Source organism: Dromaius novaehollandiae, chromosome Z, assembly GCF_036370855.1.
Source record: "Dromaius novaehollandiae isolate bDroNov1 chromosome Z, bDroNov1.hap1, whole genome shotgun sequence".
NCBI classification, from domain to species: Eukaryota; Metazoa; Chordata; class Aves; order Casuariiformes; family Dromaiidae; genus Dromaius; species Dromaius novaehollandiae.
Genome location: NC_088132.1, coordinates 38453467 through 38475582, shown reverse-complemented (window position 1 = coordinate 38475582; position 22116 = coordinate 38453467). Strand labels below are relative to the sequence as shown.

Genomic DNA, 22116 nt, shown 5'->3' with positions numbered 1-22116 from the left:
CTGTGATAGTGTGGTGTCATTTACTGCGATAATAGACATATCATAGACATGGCATTTGAGCACAGATCAGTTACAGTATTTTTCTTTGTATCCTTGCCAGCAAGACGGTGGGAGATGGTAGTTGTATTCTGAGTAACTGTGGTTTTCTGACCAGTTCCCTGTAACTTTGGCTTCTGGATAATTTTTAGTATGCCTCCAAGAAATCTTGAGAAAGTGAGAAGAGGGCAACCTCCCTCAGTTTCTTCGGATGTCAGGGCATCCAGATTTCCAAGTGCTCTTTTTGGCATGGGAGCTGGCCTCTCACACCTCGTTCGGTGGGGAAAATTTCTTAATGTAACGTTTCAAAAGCGCTTGTGTAGCAATAACATGGCTGTAAAGCTACAGAGGAACAAAGACCATAAATTCACAGGATTCATAATCAACAGTCTTGTAGCCACCAGCATTTTAGTAACTCACTAAATGATGATACCTTCAGGTGTTTCTCTGAGCATTTGGAAGCTCAGTCAAGGTCACAAAGTGATACAGGCTAATTGTTTTGAACAACAGTAGTTGTTCAAAGATATGTAACTTCAGGATTAGGAAGCAGTTTGCTGTTTTTGTAATGACATTGTATTTATATGCTTTGTAATGGTGCCTATCTGCTTTACTGGTGGATCTCTATAATTGCTAATTTGCAATTAAATCCGGACAAGTTTAATTATATGACCCTAATTTGTTATCCAACTTTATTGCAAGAGTAGGTTACTGTAGCATATTGCGTATTTTTAGTAGTGGAAATAAAGGTTAGTGGGTTTTATGATGAATTTGTGCTCTAATGATGCAAGAGGTTGTCAATAACTGTGGTGTAGTGTTGATATTCAAGAACAGTATTACTCATGTAAGAGTATGAACAACATTTCAGTGAAGAGGTCTAGCAGCCAGATATACCCTTAAAAAAAAAAAAAGTGAGTATGACCAAAAAAACATGGAGCCCAGTTGCGTCTAGTTTGGACTATTATTTTTGCCTGATTTAACAAAGAGTGAGATTTACAAATGAAACCAGAGGGAAATCCAGCATCAGATACTGATGCTGAAATATTAGACAGGTGGAGAAGCTTACACTTGTTAATGTGTGGATGGAGACATCTAAATTATTTTGCCTGTAGTAAATTTGCCATTTTCCTAAGTCTCCATGCTACCATTTTTGTATCTGTAGTTGATTCCTTTACGTTTGTATGTCACTACCCATCCTTCCACCTTTTTGGTTCTTTTCTGAAATTTCCTTTTGTTGTCTTGACTAATTCATTGGATCTAAATATCAGTCACAGTGTTACATATTGATGATCACGTGTTAAAGGTCAGCCCAGTGTTCAATCAACAGAGAAGGCAAATTTTTCTGTAGATTTACAGGTTTTTTTATGACTCTCTTCTGAACCCTTGATACTTTATCCACATCCTGCTTTGATTTCTGGGCACTGCTACTCCAGACACATTTGCGCTGATGGCATATTCCTCTTTTATTTGCTTATCTTTCTGTCCAAAGCCTGACTAAGCTTTCTGTACCATAGGATTGTAGTACTGCTCTTGAGACACCAGGCAATGTGACTAAAAATAATAATTTATGCTTAGCTTCAGATGACAAAGCTGACTTGTAAATTAAACCAGAGCCTTCAGAGGCAGAATAACCACTGGAGAGGGTGCAACCCAGCCTCTTTGCAAATTTTTCTTGCGTGGGAAACCCAGAGGCCGCCACTGTGCATCAAAAATGAACAATAAACGTAAAGAAGGTAGCTGACTAAAAAACTCAGAGTATGTGGTGGTCATGATTCCCAGCTTCAACCTCACTTGGGAGCTTTACTGGTCAAAATTAAACAGTTCTCTGCTGAGTAAGGAGCAGGAGCACTTGCTAAATGTGAAAGTAACATTGGAAACAGGAGATTTCTAGAGAGTAGCTTGATGTTCTTGCAGTGTTTTAATGTTACAGTAATTTTTAACGGAAATCCAGGTGGTTAAGTTAGATCTGTTAAAGGGCTAACCAGGAATTTTGTTTCTCCTTTTGGGAGAAATAATCTCTCTTTCAATAACAAGAAAGTGGAGAGTTTTAGCCAAGTCAGAGCGTTAGCTATAGGATTGCTTTGCTGTGATAAATGTAATCCTTTGACTGATGCTGCTCATTTGTCTTCAGCACAGAAGAGGTTAATAGGCATTCACTGACCAAGGAAGGTTGGTCTTTTTTTCACAGGTAATTGCATAGTTCCTTGTCTTCATCGAGGAGCGCCTTGCTAGTGAGTTTTGGGAGGGACAAGTGTCAAGGAGCAGAAGCCACAATGAAGTACCTGTGATTGAGCAAGGATTACATTGCTCCGTTAATTCTGTAAAAACTTGTCAGTTTGCCACCCAAATAAATGCCTAGAGTGCGTAAAACATGGAGCAGAATGACCTCTAGAAGAAAAATCAATGGCAATTCATATTTCATATGTCTATAATTGCTTGTGAGAGCATGGCAGCAGTTTGTTTATAAAGCACCTCTTTCTGCCAGGGACTGTTTCGTGACTTTTTTTTTTGTCTTTGTGGTGGTGATGCCTTTCACGGATTGTGAATTACAGCCATATGTAGCACCAGACGAGTTTTGGAAGTTGATTTTTATTATTGTTTTCACATTACCATCCTCAAAATTGCTGCACTGGGCTCTGTTTGGACCAGTGCGCTAATCTAGAGTCACAAGCAAACTGTGCTCTAAAACACAGCCATTTCTTTGCAAGACTCCTGAAGCTGTTTTTTGCGTTCTTTTTATAGGCAAGGATTTATCCTCTGTGAAGTTATCCATTTGTTAGTATTTTAACCATCAAACTGAATCCATTGTGTGGCTTTCATTTTGAAACAATTTCTCGGAGAAACAGGGAATTCTCACACAGTCTGCTAATTTGAAGACAGAATTTTGAAAATATCCTCCCCCCACCCCGCTTTGCTTTGCTTTGTTTTTCCATTTTTTTAAAGATGCTGCTGTAAGATTTGTATCTCCACTGAGGACTGAGATGTCATAGGGATAGAGAAAATGCCGCTCACTTTATGGATTACTGTTAGGTCAACAAAACTTTGGCAGCATTGATTAACTTGACAGTGAGTACAGCAGTACATTTATCACTTATGGCTGTGCTGTAGAAAATCTAATAAGAGGCAAACAATTCCCTTTAGAGCAGTAACAGGTTCACTGTGGCTAACGGTGCATGCACTGGAAATTTCTGACTTTAAATTATACCCTTGCTGCTAGTTGGGTCATTGACTCAAAGCTACTGCACTTTCTTTACCATGTTCTGTATTATTAATTTGATCAAAACTGTTTTGGTTTCTATAAATGTGATTAAATATTGAGGTTCGTATGGGCTTATATGCTTTTGTGTAGAAGGCAGACAGAAAGAGCTTGATCCAAGCTCAGGAAATAGAACAGGGGGCTGCCAGATATAGCTACAAATGTTTGAATTTGTGCAGAATTATAAGAGAGAAAATTTGAAATGTTGCTCACAAATCAGCTGTAATTCTCAGATTTAAACGAACCTTACACTCAGTCTTGCATTAAATTTGGTTGGTTGGTCAGTCAGGTGACGTTTAAGAAAGTCTGTTTTCATATCTGCAAATATTGGCTTTATTAATTACCAGTTAATTACCAATTAAAAATTCTATACAAGTTGATTTATAGATGGGTCCATCCAGTTGTCTTGTTTTTGTAAGAATTATGAGAACTGAACAACTGATGAGAGATTTTCTTTCTCTCCTATATATGAGTGCTGCTTTTTGAATGAAAGTTAGTGTTTGGTTCTAACAGTTTCATTTTGATTACGAATTTCTTTTTTTTATGCAGTATTGTTTAGGTTGCTTGTCGTAAATCTTTCCTGGAAAGTTCATGGCCAGTGCATTGGGAAGTGTCTCTGCTTTGCAAATATATAGAAAATACATTCTTTAATTAAAAAAAAAAAAAAAAGCCTTGTTAATTCTCTTAAATGGAAACTCCACATAAAATATCCTTTTACAGAAGTGTGCCAAAGCTTTCTTGCAGTTCAGGGAACCAAAAGTGAATGAAAGCCGGAAACCTGGATAATTGTGCTTCTGTAAACAAGCAGGAAAAAAGAATGAATAAAATTTGATATAAATGGGGATCAGAGCATACAGTGTGCAACTCATTTTGCAGCTTTATTTTTGTGGTATATTTTGCAAATATTTTTCTCATCTAAACAGTTTTTTTGTTTTTTTTAATATTAGGATATATAGTCCACTAGATTAGAGAGCCTTTGTTGAGTCATTTTAAGTACTTTGTATTATTTTAGGAACCAGTTTGAATTGGAGGGTTTGTTCTGCAATATCTATAAAATGATGTTGTTTTCTTTGTTGGGAGAGAAGTATTCTACTTGAATCAATTGTCAGGAGGCTTAATGTAATAAGGCAGTTTGTGGTCTGACTAAAAGAAACACTGTGCAAAAGAAATTCCCATAGCAGTTTGTTTTTAACAGAAAAACTGAGTTCACCTGAAACATGAATACATTGCAAACCAAGACTTAATAAGGTAGAGTGGCTTTTTAGAAAGAAACAGAGTGGGTTGCTGTCCAAAGCATGCCTTGTAATGGCTATGATTTAACTAAATAGCTGTGTTAAATGATAGTATAGCTCTATCAACAGCATTACAGCAGGTTCTTTGTTGCAGCAAATTATTGGACGCGCTGACACAATACCCTTTGCACAGCGAAGGAAAAAATTGTAATTAAAATAATGCATCCTGTTTCATTCTCCTTTTTTAATTTGCAGGATAAAAGTTGTGTTTCTCACTCTCCTATTGTATTTTAGAGGCAACAAGACACATTTCCACACATTTCCAGGGTTCATACAATAGAGAGTTACCCTACTGCCTGCCTTACTGAACAGAGACCTGATATTGATTAACTATCACACTGGCATCAGAACTACTCTTAGGATTCAATTTTTTTGTTGTTTTGCATATTTTATTGATCAAAAGTGGTAAATGAGCATCAAGCGTGCAAGAAGACGATGAATTGTTTACTTGCATAAAATAACCTTTCAATAAGGGAAGATGCATTGCTCACACTTTTGGTGCTGTTCTGCTGCCCGAAGCAGATGGCATTCAGCTGCTATTGATTTGCTCCTATAGTTACAGAGCAGCTTGTAACAAGGCGTGCTCATTTTGCTGAAAGAGAGGAGAGTTTTTTTGCTGGGGTGGTGGGAGTGAAAAAGGAAGGACAGTTTCTTCATAATTTTTTTAAAGGGAAAACAAGGAAAACCTTCCAACTTATGCTACTGGCCCTGTGCAAACAAAAAGCAGGGTCTGTATGCTTGCAGAGGAAGGGAGAGTTACTTTCCCTAGTTTTGGCATTTCTGAAAGCATTAATTCCTACTAAAAATGATATCCACTGCAGATTGAATTCATGAACAGGCAACTACTTAGGACTGTAGAAAGCATCCAGAACTCGGTGTCACAGAATTTACACCACAGCTCTTAGCTACTTTAATTTTTATCTATTCATAGTTTTTCCTACATGTGTAAAGACAGTTGACTCCTGAGCAGGACAAAATCACACTGCAGTATGCTGGGCTGGACTCTGCAAACAGCTGGTTTCACTGATGAGTGAGAAATTTGATCATTCTCCATCTGATCTCTCCTGTAACGTTGGGGGGAGATGAAAAGAGCCTTTTCTGAAAGTTTGCTCAGAAGGGTATTTGATGCAGCATTTTGGCACTAAAATACTACTGAGAGAAATCTTCAATCACTTAACAGATTTTAGTGAAATGTAGGTAAGCAAAAATACATTGTAAAAGAGGCAGTTCCAGTAAAAAGAGCACAGGAATACAGGGATGGTTGTTTTAGAAGAAAGCACTTTATCTAGCTACTCGAAAGGCTTGCTTCCAGCAGGAGTGGTAGGTACAGTGCTGCAGCTACAAAGTGCAGAGCAGTCTTCCATCAGGCTGCTCTAACACAGAAATGACTCATCCCACAAGATCCGCAAGTGTGGTAGCATGAGGGTTAACAAACTCAGCTTCTGGCTGGCAAAATTGGACCAGCTAAATATTTTGAGAACGTGAATATCAAATATTAAAATCTTCCTTGTCCCTCTGAGTGTTCTGCAGTGGCTTCTATTGCTGGAAGGGTTTGCTGCTCATTTTGTATTGGTTACTGTTCTGTCTTGAGTATCTCCCTGCTCTGATAGTGTTTGGAAAAACAAAATAATTTACTCCGTTATAACTGTCTTGCTCTCCTTTGTGTCATTTATATTCTGTTCCTTTTCAGTGTAAATAATCAGTGAATTATGACTCCTGACAATTCTCACAGCATACTTACATATCAAAAATTTAATTTGAATGTGCATGTTACTGTTAAAATATGTCCTGCTTCATCTGTTTGAGCTTCTGTTGTTCTTTGATATAGCTTCCAACTTACTTGTTTAATTTGTGAAATGCTAAGTTTTTATAATGCCCAAATAGTAAGATGTCACTAACTCTCAGACACTTGTTTCAAATACTTCTGTAGCATAAAGAAGTATGAAGAGATTGTCTGATTCTTTGCTTGAATCCAAAGTAGAAAATTGTAAAATAAATAAATAAAAATTTGAAGAGAACAAACCTTGGTGATTTTTTTCAGAAAACAGATGTGTTTGAATCAATGGCTAATACTGTCAGAGCAGCATTACTGCATTGTTATAATTTGTTTGTGTCTTACTCTCCTGTGGGGCTAGGGAAATGTTTTAAACATAAGGATTATTATAAACAGAAGTTAATTTATTAAGATCTGAAAAAGCTGTATGTTTCTAAAGGGGATTTTCTGTGTTATGATGGTTCTACGAGAAAATCAGTTGTTTTCACAAATTAAATATATTTTTGTTCCATTCCTGTGATGTCTGTCTATACTGTTACAACTGACTTCTGTTTTCCTCAAACTATCTATTTCTCTCATTTCTGAGTTTACAAGTGATTGAAACTTATTTTGTGCTGCTTTGCCCTTGGGTAAGCAGCCACCTCATTTAACTCCAGAATTAGGGTATCACAGAGTAAATTGTTAAGATACTAATTATTCAGCAAAAAATAAAACAGATTTTTTCCTTGGTTTTGCTGCTAAAGATAAGTAAGTGTCTTGTAGATGCAACATGTATTAGTGTATTTTCTTTTAAAAGCCAATTAAATTTGATGTGAGCTTCCATGTTTGTAAAGTTAATCATAGACATTTCCTTACCATTACTCTTCCAACATTGCAGATTCTAACAAAATAGCCTAGAGTTCTTGTTTGAGAACACATTTTTTGCTGAATGGGCTACCGTGTCTCCAAAAAGTTTTTTTTTTTTTTTGATGCGTGCAAGTCTAAATATATTTGGTCAGTTAGGTTGCCCCTTCTTTACCTCTGCAAAAATGACACAATGAGTTCGTTAACCCCAAGTGCCGTGAAGTCCCTGTGCTTTTTGCATTCTCCCGTTCGGACTCTGGAGTGGGTACCTGCTGCTTAGTCTAATTAGTTTCAAAGGGAACATCGGATCATTTCTCAAGAGTTTACTCTGACCCAGAACCTCTGACAAGAAAATATCAGGGAGACAAAACAAGAAAAGTTATTGTAAAGTCGAATAGCATTTTTGTTACAGTGCCTTACACGAACAACGTACGTGAGGAAATCGTCTTTGGAAGAGGATGGTTTCTAGATTTTTGACATGACATTTGCATGAAACTGTCATTCTTGCAGAGAGCAAGACTGTTTTCATAGCTCACTTCATCAGTCTTAATCCACCGCCTGGCCCTTTCCTTGTTCCCAGCAAAACCAACAATATGAATTAGAGCTCTGAGACATCTTTCTTGAGGAGTAAAAAAACAAATAGAAATGCTATTTCAGGGCTGTTCTTAAGTCTTTCTTGGGGCTTTAAATGCTTTAGGATTTTTGTGGGCTTCTTCAGTTTGTTTGAAGCTGTTTTATTTGACCAAAACCATGTTGTTCGGCCAAAAAATCCAACACCCAGTCCAACATCCGCCTCTTAACAGAGTGGGCTGGGTTGTAGCGCACTCAAATGGGCTCGCCCAGAGGGTGCCTCCGGGGGGGTCGGAGCGGGTCGGGGCGCTGCAGAGCGGCTCCTCTTGCTCTGAGTGCTGGCGGAGCCCTCGGCTGCACTTGCCTCTCTGCTCTGCAAATAGTGAGGTGCAGCGTCCTTCTTTAAGTGTAGCGGTTTCTTCACGCTTATTCATAGGTTTCCTCTTTGTTAACGATCATTTACAGGCACTGTAAATGTAGTACAAAGGAAATATGTCAGTGGAGGAAAAAAACATTCTGTACAAAAACAGGTGACAATTTTTGCAAACCCCTCTTTGAAGTGCAGCATAATTATGAGCAAGAAAGAGAGTGATATTCTGAATATATTTTAATGTCTAAAAGTTAAACATGAAAATACTTACAAAACACTGTAGTTATTCTGCAGCTAAAATATTCTCTACGGAATTGTGTTTTTCAATGAAGTGTGAATTATTTTAACATATGGTACAGCCTGTCTACTTAAAACATTTAGTAAATTTAAAAAAACCCTTTTCTTTCACTTTTAGTTCCCATGCAGAGGTGTATTTTCTCTCAGATAATTTTTATTCAATACAGCTTAAAGAAAATGAGTGCTATTTGTTTCAAAGTGATGTTTTAAGATCTCTTAAAATATTTGTTGCCTTCCATTAACTCCCTTCTGTTTTATCTTCACTTTGTGATAATTTTATTTGGCTTTACACATCTTTAATGGGCCTGTTTCTAAAGTGAGACTTCTCACAGCCGAGAGTGAGGGAGAAGGGTTGGATCATCATCCCTGTATCGCCCCTGCCGCTTCAGTGCCTGCAGCCAGGACTGCTGCCTGCTCACAGGGCCTGAAATACATCTCTCCTCTCCTCCAGCCATCTTTTTCAGCCTGAAAAGCTCTCACTTATTTTTGTTGTTGTTTTTTTTTTAATCTGGAACTCGTCCCGTGCTTTGGGTAGTCCTCGTTGTCCTTCTTTGAACCTGTTCCAGCTCCACGGTATCCTTTTTTAAGGATTGGAATGACACATGTTGTTCAAAGTAGTGAGCAAACCAGGAAATTAGAGAACAGCGTTATGTTCTCCCTTTTATTTTGATTTCCTTTTTAACAATTTCTAATCTTTTTTTAATAATAGTTAATAACATTTTTCTAATAACTTCTAATAACTTATTGATTCCTTTTCTAATAATTTCTAATAACCTTTTTGTTTGCTTTTTTAATTGCTGCTAAGTTTATATTTTCATGGATCTATTGAAACCCTCAGCGCTTCAGTCCTCTGATCACTAATGCTCAGCCCAGAACCCATCACTGCATATGTTACTTTTTTCGGTATATGCATCACTTTACACTTGTCTCACTGAATTTCAAGTACCATTCCATCTCCCATTATTGAGTCTTGTAAGATGTTTCTGCATTTCTTCACAGTTGACCTTTCTCTTTACAATACTAAATAGTTGGTATTGTTGGCAAATTTTGTTACCTCATTGCTAAGTTCATTTTCCATGTTGTTTGTTAATGCATTGAACAGCATCAGTCCCACACAGATCTGTGAGCAGTGCCACTGGTAACATCACTCTGCTGCAAGCATGGGCTGTGTACTCCTATGCTATGCTTCACTTCTAACTAGTTTTTTTTACCTTTGGAAGCACCATGTCTGCCTGGTTTCCCTTAAAGCCTTGGGTGAGGGACTTTGTTAAAATAAGCCTGCTGGAAATGCAGATCGGCTCAATCAACAGGGTCACCTTTATCTGTGAGCTTGGTTGTCTCTTCAGGGGTTTCAGTACTAATTTGCCCAGTACCAACTTGCCAGGTTGTAAATCCCCAGATCTCTCCTGGTAGTCTTTTTCAAAATCAGTGTTTGCTGTGGTTCAGTCCTCAGGTTTGGAAGCAGCCATGAGCAATGCGTTACACAACGCTTTGCTTCCGCAGTTTCTTCTGCAAGGTCCTTTGGAGGAGTATTGTGTGGTCCTGCTGACTTGTTACTGAGCGAATGAAGCAAACGCCCTTCTGTGTATTTCATGACTTCAATTAGAGACATCCTCTGATGAGGATCCCCCCCCCCCCCCCCCAAAAAAAAAGGAGTATGTGATTTAATGCTGAGGATTCAGAGTTTAAATCTGGCAGTGAGAAATGCTGCAAGGGTTACCACTTACTGGAAAAACAGGAACAGGCACTAAACCCCCAAATTTAGAGCAACATTCTTAGGATTAAAAAAAAAAAAAAACCTTGAAAGTTTGGAAAATCTAGTACTGACATTTCCAGTAACAGCTTTATTTGCATTAGAGTATGCATTTATGAGGGTGTCTTTAATTACCTGCTCAGATACTGCTGCATAGTTTTGTTTTCCAGTTAGACCTCCGCCTAATGCACAAAGATCAACATGGGAAGAGAGCAGTATCTGATTGCGTGAGAACCACAAACGCACTGGTTTCCAGACTTTCCGGGTGTCCTAATTTGCAACCTGAATAATTTTCTTTTATTACCACTTATTTGTATGTGCTTATATGTTTAGCTCCTTTAAGATTAGAAAATAGTGCTGCAAGTTTAAATTTCTTCTGCTTTTACCTATGGGGTTTTTTTTACTTTGTTTGTTTCTTTAGACTTAACGCAGTAGCTTTCTTCCAAACTGTTTCTCCCTGTACTCTAAGACCTTTCAGGCGTAACTACCTAATTTCTTTCACATCCTAGAATGTGTATCTGCTGGATCTACTGATTTGTATGTATTATTGTCTAAAGCACTCCTCCACCTGCTTGGTATCAGCAGCATTATTGACGTAGTCTTAATTACCTGTTAATTGTTCATTGTCCTAGTGGTCCACTGACTTTTAAAAACCACTTCTGTTCAGCCATTTTAAAATCAACGTTTATTTTGGTGTCTTTGTCATTAATGGATCTGCTTCCTTAGTGTACTGCCTTTTCCTGTTAATTATTTTTAAAAGCCTTTCTTGTTCCTGCCAAGTTTCTTGCATAGCATTAATTCATACTGCCTTTCTGCTTCTCTTCTTTTCCTTTGGCTCTGTTGATTTTTTTCATTTTGGTTGCAGCTTTGTCTTATCCTCCAATCCTTTGAGCAGTGTCTCAGGAAACTGTATTGACTGCCTCTGCCTTTAATTCTTGTTTTGCAAAGGAAATGTGGTCTCTTGCACTTTGTTTCTAATCTCTCAAGGGCTAGTTTCCCACTTTTCTATGAAGAGAGATTCACTGTTTGCTTCCACCTCATTATGTTCACGGTTTTCCAAATTTTTTTTGTAATATTTTGTTGAATTTTGTTGTTTTGTTCTATTTTTCACATCTGATGGGTTATAGTTGGCCTCAAATCAATCCACTTAGTTAAGCGTAAAATGGAACTGTAAATCTGTAATTAAGTAACCCTCTAACTAAAGTACTTACTACCTCAAAACTTAATTGGTAGTATTTTTAAATCGAAGTGAGTCAAGTGCTCTAAAATTAGGTTAGGTAAGGCTTAAGTGAAAATGGTAATCGCTTATAGTCACTGCCATCAACTTTTATGCATATCTTTAAATGACTGCTGGACCATCATTATTCTCTGTGGAGCTTGAGAATGGTATGAAAGAAGTATTTGTCACACAGGAGGTATCTGGTGAGCTCAAGTTCACCAAAAGTATAATAAATTGGTTTGATAGTTGATGTGGGAATTTTTCTACTATTCTCCAGTCTTGAGGTTTGGGGGTGCAGATTCCTTCAATTTATTTACTTATTTTACATTTGCGACTTTACACAAAGTCCAGCCTTTCATTTCTATTGCTATTATTGCTGTCATTAACTTTCAGGTAATATCTTATGGATCTTTGTTGAGAGTGTTTTGGCATATAATACTGTCAACATCTTGTTTCTTTTGAAGCTCCCCTGTATGGATGATACCCCCCACACATACACTCTGTTGACTTTCCCCTGGTGTGTGATCTGGCGGCATTAGCTAGCTGGTACTTTTTGTATGGCATCATATCTGTTTTACTGTGTGTGTATTTTCATACTTCATGTGTCCATATGCAGAGTTTAGTTGATACTTCTTTTGTTCTTACAAATTCATGTGTCGGCCAACCTTTCCGGTGGTAATGGAAAGTGGAGAGCCCTTACTGTGATAATTTAAGTGATATATTTAGAAATACTCCTTGTTGATAATGTGCCAACATTCTCACTGAAGAAGAAGAGCAAGTTTCTTCATTGTTCCTCGCACTGAGTAATATAAAGCATTATACTGTATCTGCTATTACTTTTTTAGAAAAAGGAAAGCTTGCTCTCAAAAGTCTGCTACCTTCATTTACTCTACTTGGATTTTAGTTAATATGTTCTTTTGCTAACCTTTTTATCATTTCCTGGGACTGTGTAAAGCAGCAGCAGGAAAGCAGGTTAATAGAAGAATATAGACTCTAAAGCGTTCTAAAAGATGTGGGTTTTGGTCCCGGTGGAGACTGACACTCCAGCCTACTTACTGTAGCTGGAACGTATTGATTTTCTTCTCCCCCATTTTTAGCTGCACCATTGAATTAGGTATTGTGAAGCATCTTTCCCTCTGAAGAGAGGAAAAACTGTCATGAACTTTTTCACCCTAACAGTACGGCATTTCAAACTGAACCAGATTGAATGGAAAAGGCTGCAAGGACTCTTAAAAAAAAAAAAACAAAAAAAAACAAAAAAAAAAAACTTATAACTTAGCTCCCCACTCTCATTTCTCTCCCTCACTGACGGGTGTTCCAGTAGCCTTGAGAAAGTATGATAGATGATCATAAGAAAGGAATTTTTAAATCATTTTTTAAAAAAACAACAATAATAAAAAGAATTCCCTGAAAACAAGGCATTCCTGTGGCATGATCTCCTAAGGTTAGCAAAGTAGTCTTGCTCAAGTTTTCAGCAAGATGTTCAGTTACTGTTATAATTGGCTGATGAGTAGGTTTGGACCTAACTAGAATGCCAGTGTTCGATTTCGCAGTGTCCTCTGTGAAGATATGTCACCATTTACCCTGGCTTTAGTGACAATTTTCTAAAAAGGAAACTCGTGGGAAATCATTATGCTGTTTATATGTCTCCCTTGTTGGAGAGCATTATCCTGTGATATTTTAGCACTGTTTTCCACTGCATGATGGCATCTAGCTAAGGTTAAGGCAGAACAAGTCCCTTTGCAATTTTGCGGCTATATTTTACTGGCTGAAGGAGAAAAGATAACCTACAATTAAGTATTTCGGATGTCACTGAAAGAACATGTGCAACTAATCAATGACATCCTTAGGGAACATGATTTTATGAAACTGATAAGGTAGAAAAATTGGGATTTTAGTGATTTGTGTTACATAATAATAATTGCACCCTTTCAATGAAAAAGACATTTCTGCTGATGTAAACATCAGGCGTTCCCTTGTGGTTTCTTTTTTCTGAAGCATGCAGTAGTTCATTAAAGTGTGACAGTAACGGATAAACACCCTTTACGATTTTTTAAGAAAATATGGTGCTTATGCTCTTAGTTCAGCTGAAATCAATGAGTTTGAAAAATGTGTTTCTGGAGTCACTTCCCAAATCACTTGCTAGGGGCTGTGTTAGGTGTTTTAGTTCTTTTTTTTATTTTAGGAAGGAAATATGCATGCTATGTTCTTTTTTCTTAAATTAGCCTATTTAGCACTCTGGGGACCCGCATTTGAAACTCATTACTATGATCTTGGTAGAATTCAGATGCACTGGAAAAACACGTTACTAATAGGCTAACTGTGAGTTTTCATTTCTTGGAAAATATATCTTCTAAGTTCCTTGCTGCAGAACATTGTAGGCAGTAGTCGTGTTTACAAGGCAATGTCATTTTTTCACTTGAACAAAGGCTACGTTTGAGCGCACTGCATCACAAGTAATAGATAGCGGCTTAGAGATTCACCTGCTGGTTCATTTTCTGCTCAGCTGTTATTTAAAGATGGAGTTTGCAAAATATGCGTTTCTTCAAGTTTTTAGTCAGTGGTCAAAAATCTGTGGTGATATCCCTTGTTCTAAGTAAATTAAACCAGTTATGATCGCTTTTCTTTCTAATTTAAGAGTATTTATTGAATGAAAGAATATGAATTTGAGATTACTTCTGTTTTTCCCCTCATGTCCACTTTGGGCCACTACTAGAGGTAGGAAATGTGGCTAGACATACACAACTAATGCAGTGTGACTGTTCTTTTGTTGTCCCCAAGTGTTTTCTCTTTTCCTTCATTTTCTAGTGTGTAAATTGAAGGGCTGGATTATCTGCTGGCCCTTTTCCATTGAAGCCTATGGAGGCAGATAATTTGACCCTGAATTAGTATAATTAACCTGTGGCTTCATTTATTTTTTTTAATTCCTTAAAATGAACATCACATTACATTAATGGGAAAATCTTCCTATGTTCAATGCAATCATACCTCCCTTCATGAAATTCTGGAAATGACAGAATTCCACATTAGCAGAGGCAGGGTGCAAAATACAGTGCTGTGCAAAATTGCTTTTGCTTTTTTGCAAACTCTACATTTTCAAGTTTACTGATCGCCACGTAGAGGTATTAACAATTAACAAGCTACTTAAAGAGGACCCTGAAATAAATGCTATTTCCTTAAATCTTTTATTAAAATTTCTCTGCTAAAATCAGGGCAGGCCTTATAGCTGGTTAGTGGGGGATTGGGTTGACTTGGTGCACAGCATAATGAGATATTCATCTGGAGTGAGTGGAAGTAGCAACAAATAGGTTTGTTAGCATTGTCAGGGCTATTTCTTTTTATACAGTGATGTATCTTTCTGTTCTTCCCCCATCATCGCTATTCTGCTCAGCAGCCTCAGCCAGCAACTCAGTTTTTGGAAGAAGCTGTCAAGAAGTATGAGGTTGCACACAAGTGTGGGATGCCCTTAAACATCTTTATACAACTTTTTAGTGGTTCTCCATTGCATATTATTAGTGAGGTGGTTTTGTTTGAACAAATCATTCGTGTTGTTATGCGATTCACACACCCTCTGAATATGCATCCCCCTCTATCCTTCCTTTTATGCATATCTTGAATGCAGAACAAGATGAATTTTGCAGCAGCGGAGTGCTGATTTTACAGAATGCAAATGAGGTGGCATGTAATGCAGCATCCTCATATAGAGGGGAACTGAAAGGCTTAACACTTGCCAACATTTCAGACCTTCCCGTTTCTTCCGTAGGAGCTGATGTAGCCTTTAAAATCTACAGTAGAACAGTTGAGAAGCTGCACTCTTTTGCCTGTTCTTTCTTTTTTCAACTTGTTAGTGATGACCTCAGCTGTTGTTGAAGAAATGTCAACCCTGAATTCAGAGCTGGGAACACAGCATAAAAAAAAGAAACTGAATCCCAAATATCTTTGTTTTAAAATGTATTTCTCTCTCTAATTCTGTCTATATTTTAGGTAATTGGCACACTAACTGGGTTTTAAATATGCAAATAACCAAGCTGTTTGCTACTGAACCTTGGAGTTAGACTGATTTGAACAGATTGGACTAGGTTACCTCTACAGGTCTCTTCCAACCTAAATATTTTTGTGATTCTATTATCCTCCACATACTACTGCATCTTCCTAGCGATGCTACGATGTGAAAGAATACGCATGCAGGAATAAGTTATCTCCTGAATGTAAGCAGAGGAACTATTACCAGTCTTGCTGCTTCTTTATGTGGATAGTTTTACTTGTGCAAGCAGTTTTGTTTAATCAGTTATTTATGAATTTAGTAAAGCTTCTTCCATACATATGTTCAGTCTAAGATCAGGCCTGTATGAAGGAAAGCTATTCAGGGAAGAGCTTGTGGCTTTCATTTGTCTGTGAAGCACTGTACTCAACTACATAGATCTAACGTGTGCTATCAGACTGTATAGCAGCATGAACAAGTAAATAGGGGCTGAATCTCTCAGATGAGTCATTGGTTGAATTTATGAACTGTTTAGTCTGTCTTCTGTGAAAATTAAAGATCAGCAATGATTCTGGAGCTGCTTCTGTAAAACTGTCAGAGATCTATCTTTTTCTTTAAAACTCATTCTTTCATGACAGATATGTGCCTAATCATCTCGTTTACTTGCTATGTATTTTTAAGTAAGGGTACTGCTAATTAATTTACTCAAAATTATAAAATCATCTCATCAGTAAAAAAAGAAACGAGAATGGAGTCTAGCTATTATTGCTATGGAAGAACGTGGCGGGTCTAGAGAGACAGCGGCTCCTTGGTGAGAGCTTTGTTGTTAGGGATCACAGCGTAGGTGTAAGGAGTACATTGTAAGCTGATCTGTCAAGCCAAGCAAGCAGTTTGCCTTGTTAGCATTTACTAAGGCATGCATTAATAAAATTGTACAAACTGGAGACTTCCTTTCTCCCCTGATGTGCCAGACAGGAATCTTCTGGGAGGTGTATGTGAAAGCACTGAACTGTAGGTGCTTTATTTTATGTTTTACACAAACAGAATTTTATTCACAAATGACTGTGCCAGTACCTTAGTTTCAGAATCAGACACCTCTGCTTGAGATGCATCAAACTTGTCACTGGTGATGTAGGTGAAAATATCTCCCATGGTCTAAGAATGTAGTAGCATGAGCCGAATGGTTTTATGTGATTCATTAAGAATTGGGGTTTCCCAATTGAAATGAAGCAGTCCATAATAAGTAAAAAAAAGACTGGAGAAGAATTGAACAGTGTTGCAAGTGAGAAGTGTTTTAGTAGGTTGAGAACTGTGTGATATTTAAAATATGAAAAAATCTTGGTTTTCTTATTGTCCCTTTTCTTTATTACAGACAGTCATTTTAGAAAATGAAGAACTCCCTAAAATATTTCTTGATTTCCTAAATGTTCGCCATGTACCTACCCTGCCAAAAGCAGAAAGTTGTGGGTAAGCTCTCATTTACTGAAAAACATATTGAGGCCAAAAGGCCCATATCCATTCAGTGCTGATGCAATTGCATTGACTTAAAATGGTCTTGCTGCCAACTCTTACACAGTAAAATAAATGGGCATTAGGTTCATGTTAAGTATGTTTATATATCCCCAAAAGGTGGTAAAATAAATTCAGTCTGTTCAAAGAGAGAAGTGAGATTTAATGTAATATTCTTGGAAAGCAAAGGAGAGTTTAGATGAGGAGAATACATTTTTTTTGTAGATCTTGAGAGTATCTATTGAAAGGAATTTTCAAAGATATTCATAAACACTCACTACAATTGCATGAAAAGCATTTGTGTGTGTGTGTTTTCTGGTTATTAGTATTTGGATGAGGGAAATTTATTCTGTGACCATCTTTATGACCCCCCCCCCCCCCACGTATGTTTGGAAATGGTGTCTTTCATCTCTTTGTTGGCATCTGCCTCAATGGCCATGTTGCCCTTCCCCTGGGAAGGGTTCTTGATCAGGGCGGAAGAAAGGAAACCGAGTATGGTTATGATTAGTGTAAGGATAACAGAAATTCCCAAAATAGTGTAACCAGAAACTCCTGTATTCTGCAGGTGTAACGTTTGTAAGGAGAACAATCTCTTTTACTAGACAAGCTGACATAGTTGGGAAGTCCAGCAGTGTTGTCAGAACTTGTTCCCAAGAAAGCGATGTGGCCCTTTCCTGCTTTGGGGGAGTTTCTGGGCATTAACAGCAGAGAACTCGCACTCAGGAGGAGAGCTGAAGACGCTGTAAGTGATTTTGAGGCCCTCCTTAACTTAGAGCTGTCTAGGGCCCAGAGTGGTCCCTCCACCATTGTGCTTCTGGTCTGGCGTACAGAGAACTGAGAACAGGTTGGAGGGAAGGTCTGGTTTTTCTCACATGGGAGTACATCTGCATTTGCCTTTCGGTAGGATGCAAGAATGCAAAAAAAATTCAGCACAGTTTTAAGTTATTTTCTACCTCCTTAAATGGGTAGCCTTGCAAAGGGTAATTTAGGTCTACATCACAGGCCATGATTTTTCCGCAGACTTTTGGCATTGTTGTTTCAAAAGTGGGTTGTAAGATCAAGTTTGGAAATTATTGTTCACTTTTAGGACAGCTAATGTTAAAGATCTGCAGGAATTATTCTACTTACAACACCCTTATACAATGGCTTTGAGAGTGTTCATATCATAGCAAATATACACCATGTGCAGTCTGTGTAATATTGTCAGTCATGCCATTCTCAGCAGTTGAATGAAACTATAAATGTTCAGTCCTTACTGTCCAAAAAACCCCAAATTTAAATATTCAATTTTTAGTGATCTAGGGACAAGCTAGCAGACTTGTAGTTTTCGCTTGTAGTTAATGATGTCAACCAATACCCTTAGTGGAATTGTATCCTATCACTGCATATATAGATAGATATGTATGCATGCAAATTTATTATAGTGAAATGGATTGCTGAATGTCACTTCCAAGCAGTGGTTGCAAAATGATAAGGTCTCCCACATTCATTTAATCATGTTGCATTATGCAGTCACTGACCAGAAAAAGGATGCTCCCTTTGGTGGTTGTTAAAGGACTTTTTTTTTTCCTTATGAAGTTAATTTTATTGTAATCAAAGTTTCCTCTCACTTTAATTGCAGCTCTTTTGATGAAACAGAATCAGAAGAATCAAGGTGAGCTTGATTTCTATTCTTTCTAGGTTGTTAGGTTAATAAACTACTTGAAATTATTGGTGTTTCCTGTATTCGTTCCTTGCAGTTGTCAAAATATCAATAGTTTAGCCTTAAAACTAGATATCTTTGTTAAATATTGTGGCTGATTTCATCAGCTTAATAGATCCATTTGTAGTATGAAGTGAGCGTGCATCTTGTATCGAGAAAGTTCTTACAAAACCGTAGTAGGACAGTGTCCCTGAGCGTTTCTACTCGTTGTAGTGTATTGTTTGTAGCAAGATTTATCAGAAGGAATTAGGGGTTTGGGTTTTCTCCTACGCATTTGGTAGAGCTCTGTATGTATTTGGTCGCATGACTTTGCAAGCGTATGTAGACAGCGGAGCAGAAAGAGCTGAGGGTTCCCGTTGCCCAAGCCCCATGGGAGACAGCTGTGTAACGCGCTGCCAAGGGCTTCCTCCCACTGGGTCAGGTGTGCGACAGGCAGATGGAAGAACAGCATGAAATTTCCAGTCTGTTCAATGGCCTGGAGACTGTGGACACTGGTCTTAAATAGCCTTGTGAGGTAGCCTGCATTACGCTGTGTACCACAGCGCAGACGGGGTGAGGAAGACCCAGAGCTGGCTGCAGGCTGCCCCTCCAACGACGCGACCTGTTTACCTCAGATTTCACATTGATGGTTTCACTTTGGGGCTGAGGAGCGGCGAGCATTGCTCCCTGGAAATGGGGTCTGCTCCTCTTGACAGCCGCGGCATGCTGAGACGCGCTGACACTACTCTCGAGCAGCTTGATCACCTCGCTTTATCAAAGCTAGTTTGTAGAATATTCTGTTTACTGTCCCTTGATACTGACATCCCTGTTCTTGACCTTTCCAGCAAACTGTCCCACCAGCCTGTGCTGCTGTTCCTAAGGGATCCATATGTCTTGCCTAAAGCCAACGGTAATCAAACCTGTCATCTGTTAACAGTGCTTTACTGATCTGACCCTGCACCACATAAACCACATTATTATTAATACGGGCCTAGTAAAACGACACCGGTTCAAAATCTAATAACATGTCAATAAAGCAATAGTTCTTACGTAAGAGACTGTTAAAACCCTAAGTGGGATGGATGATTTATAAAAGGATGGAATTTTTCCCCCAGTTGTTTTCTCAGTCAAATCTACTGAGAATTCAAATCAAAAGACTAAGAACATTGCTTTTCTTTTTTTTGTTGTTGACCCTCTGGGCTGTTTTGCCTGAAGCATTTGAACTAAGAGGCCCAGTCCTTTGTAAGTGCTTTTTCCCTAAACACCAGTCGATCTACTGTGAGTGTGTTTGTATTTCCATTTCTATTATTACTATTTCTTATCATTTATAACCTCTAGAGTGCTTTAGAAAAAAAAAAGAATGTATACTTTAATTGATGAGTTCACTGGATATTTATACTTTTAATACATGCTTCAAAAGAGTGTTTGAAATAGCTTATTATCAACCTTTTTTCTTTTCTTTTTTTTAAAAAAGTTCTCCTTTCTTTGCATTATTAATTCAGAGAGCTTATTTTCTGTCTTCTTTCTAGAATTAAATATGTGGAGAAAATACTATTTCTAGTAGTGCTTTCTACCTGGATTTGTCATTTTACTTGGTAGAACTGTTACTTCTACTACATTTTGTGTTAAAAATGTTTGGTTTTAGGTTTTTTATATGTTCAAATACAATTCCATAGGAAAATTTTCTCCCAGAACTGTAAATTAAGATGTTTAAATGTGCGGTTTTGCTTGATTTTACAAAATGCTGTGGGTTGAAATCGAGAGTCAGGTTCTTGAGCTGCCTTGAAAATCATGGCACTTCTGAGAGTAATTTGGGGAAAGGACAGGTGTTTGCTTTTAGTTTCTGAGCCAGTGATGTGTACTTCCTCCACGTTTTCAAGGTTTCCATCAAAGCCACAGGGACTGGGATCATGTATTTTGAGAAGGTTAGCCTTTCTTGCAGGCTCTGTCCTCATTAGCAAGCAATGTGGCCCAACAGGATCGAGCCCTGGAGTCCTACTGAACCTGAAGTCCCAGGTCTAGAGTGAAACAGTCGGTGCAGAGGTCCTGCTTCACCGAGGTCCACGCTAGATACATTCCAGGGTTTTTTGCTTGTTCACTTGTTTTTACACTTTGGATTAGCTCTAGTCTGGCCAGGTGGCTGAATGCCCCTTTGAGGCTGGAGGGCAGAACACGAGACCAAAGCCCAGTGAGCAGAGTCACCTCACAAGGTCACTGCTGACCCAAACTACACCACTAACGTAGGCACATCTGTGCAGTTACTTCTGTCTAAAAGTTTGCACTGTGCTGTGATGCTAATACTTAGAGTTAGTAACGTTGTGTGCCTCACTCTTAATAAAGTTTAACATCCCTTTTAATTACTAACTTGGATTCCTCCAGAGTAGGATGTAAATGGTCAACATCATTTCATTTCATGCTATTCCTCTCTATTCTAGAGAGAGAAAAAGTGGAATTTATGTACAGTTAGCCTGAAGCATGAAGATAGTGCTTAGTTTCCAACACACACGTAAGGTTTTTCTGTATGACGACTTTTCAAGATTTGGCAGTTCTGCGACAGTATTTCTTTCTTCCCTAATGTGTACTCTGAGCATGCCTAAGCTTCCTTATATTGAATTCGTTAGGAACTTTATAATGAATTTTATAACTGCTCCTTTTAAGCAGTGCTTTACTTTGGATCAAAGATAAATGCCACTTGTAATGCGTGACATGTTTAAATATTAAACAACTTTAGTTAATGACATCTAAAACAAAGGGCTTTTCAGGCCTTTGCCAAGGCTTTTTTTGGCTTTGACACATAGCGTTTAGAATTTCATACAGCAGGTGAATATTTTTCCTTGTATTTGGAAGACCCTAAAAAAACCAAATTCACTTGCAAGTTATTTTTTTTTAACTTTTATGAATCAATATAAATTAGAATGTGAGTTTAAGTCTTAAAAAACAAAATAAAAAGGTGGGGGGGAAATCAAGCCATAAGTATGGAGGTTATTCTGTGTTGGCTCAGTCTGGTTATAAAGAAGCAAAGCTTTTACACTGCCTTGGCTTTTTGCATTTTAGCATTGGCTTGAATTTTGCTTCCTTTCCCCCCCCCCTCCAGTTTACAGCACAGAGAAAACATAAAGGAGCTTTCTAAAATTTTCTCTGATAGACTTTGATAGATTGAGATTCCTTTTTAAAAAGTAGTCATGGTTGTTCAAACCATGACCGAAAGCACCTGTCCATTATCAAATAACTGTTCATTGTATTTACTCTTTGAAGAAGTTGAATTATGACAGTTGTTTATGTCAGAAGTGGAGTTAAGTCTCTCCTGGACACAGGAATGCCTGTGTTAACATTTTCCAATAAAATAGGAAATGGTGTAATTGTGGGTTTTGTAATTAAAAAAAAAAGCTGTTTCTGGGACATAATACTCAAAGAATTAAAATTTTTCCTCATTGTACTGTTATTTGTCTTTATAAAATATTGTGCTGCCATTATTTTAGCATTGTTGTGTTGCAACATAATTTTTCAAAAATAACATTCACAGTTACAAATATCATT

At 37.8% G+C, this 22116-nt stretch overlaps 1 protein-coding gene across 2 annotated transcripts in view; it reads left to right on the top strand.

Moving 5' to 3' along the window:
- The window catches only part of LOC112992369 (sorting nexin-24), an 87283-nt gene that overhangs the window by 62382 nt on the left and 2785 nt on the right, over positions 1–22116 (top strand). For both annotated transcript variants that reach the window (XM_026115375.2, XM_026115377.2), the window contains 3 exons: positions 16762–16856; positions 18520–18552; positions 19425–19489. In XM_026115375.2, coding sequence (XP_025971160.1) covers positions 16762–16856; positions 18520–18552; positions 19425–19489 — 193 coding nt within the window. The remainder of the gene's footprint in view (positions 1–16761; positions 16857–18519; positions 18553–19424; positions 19490–22116) is intronic.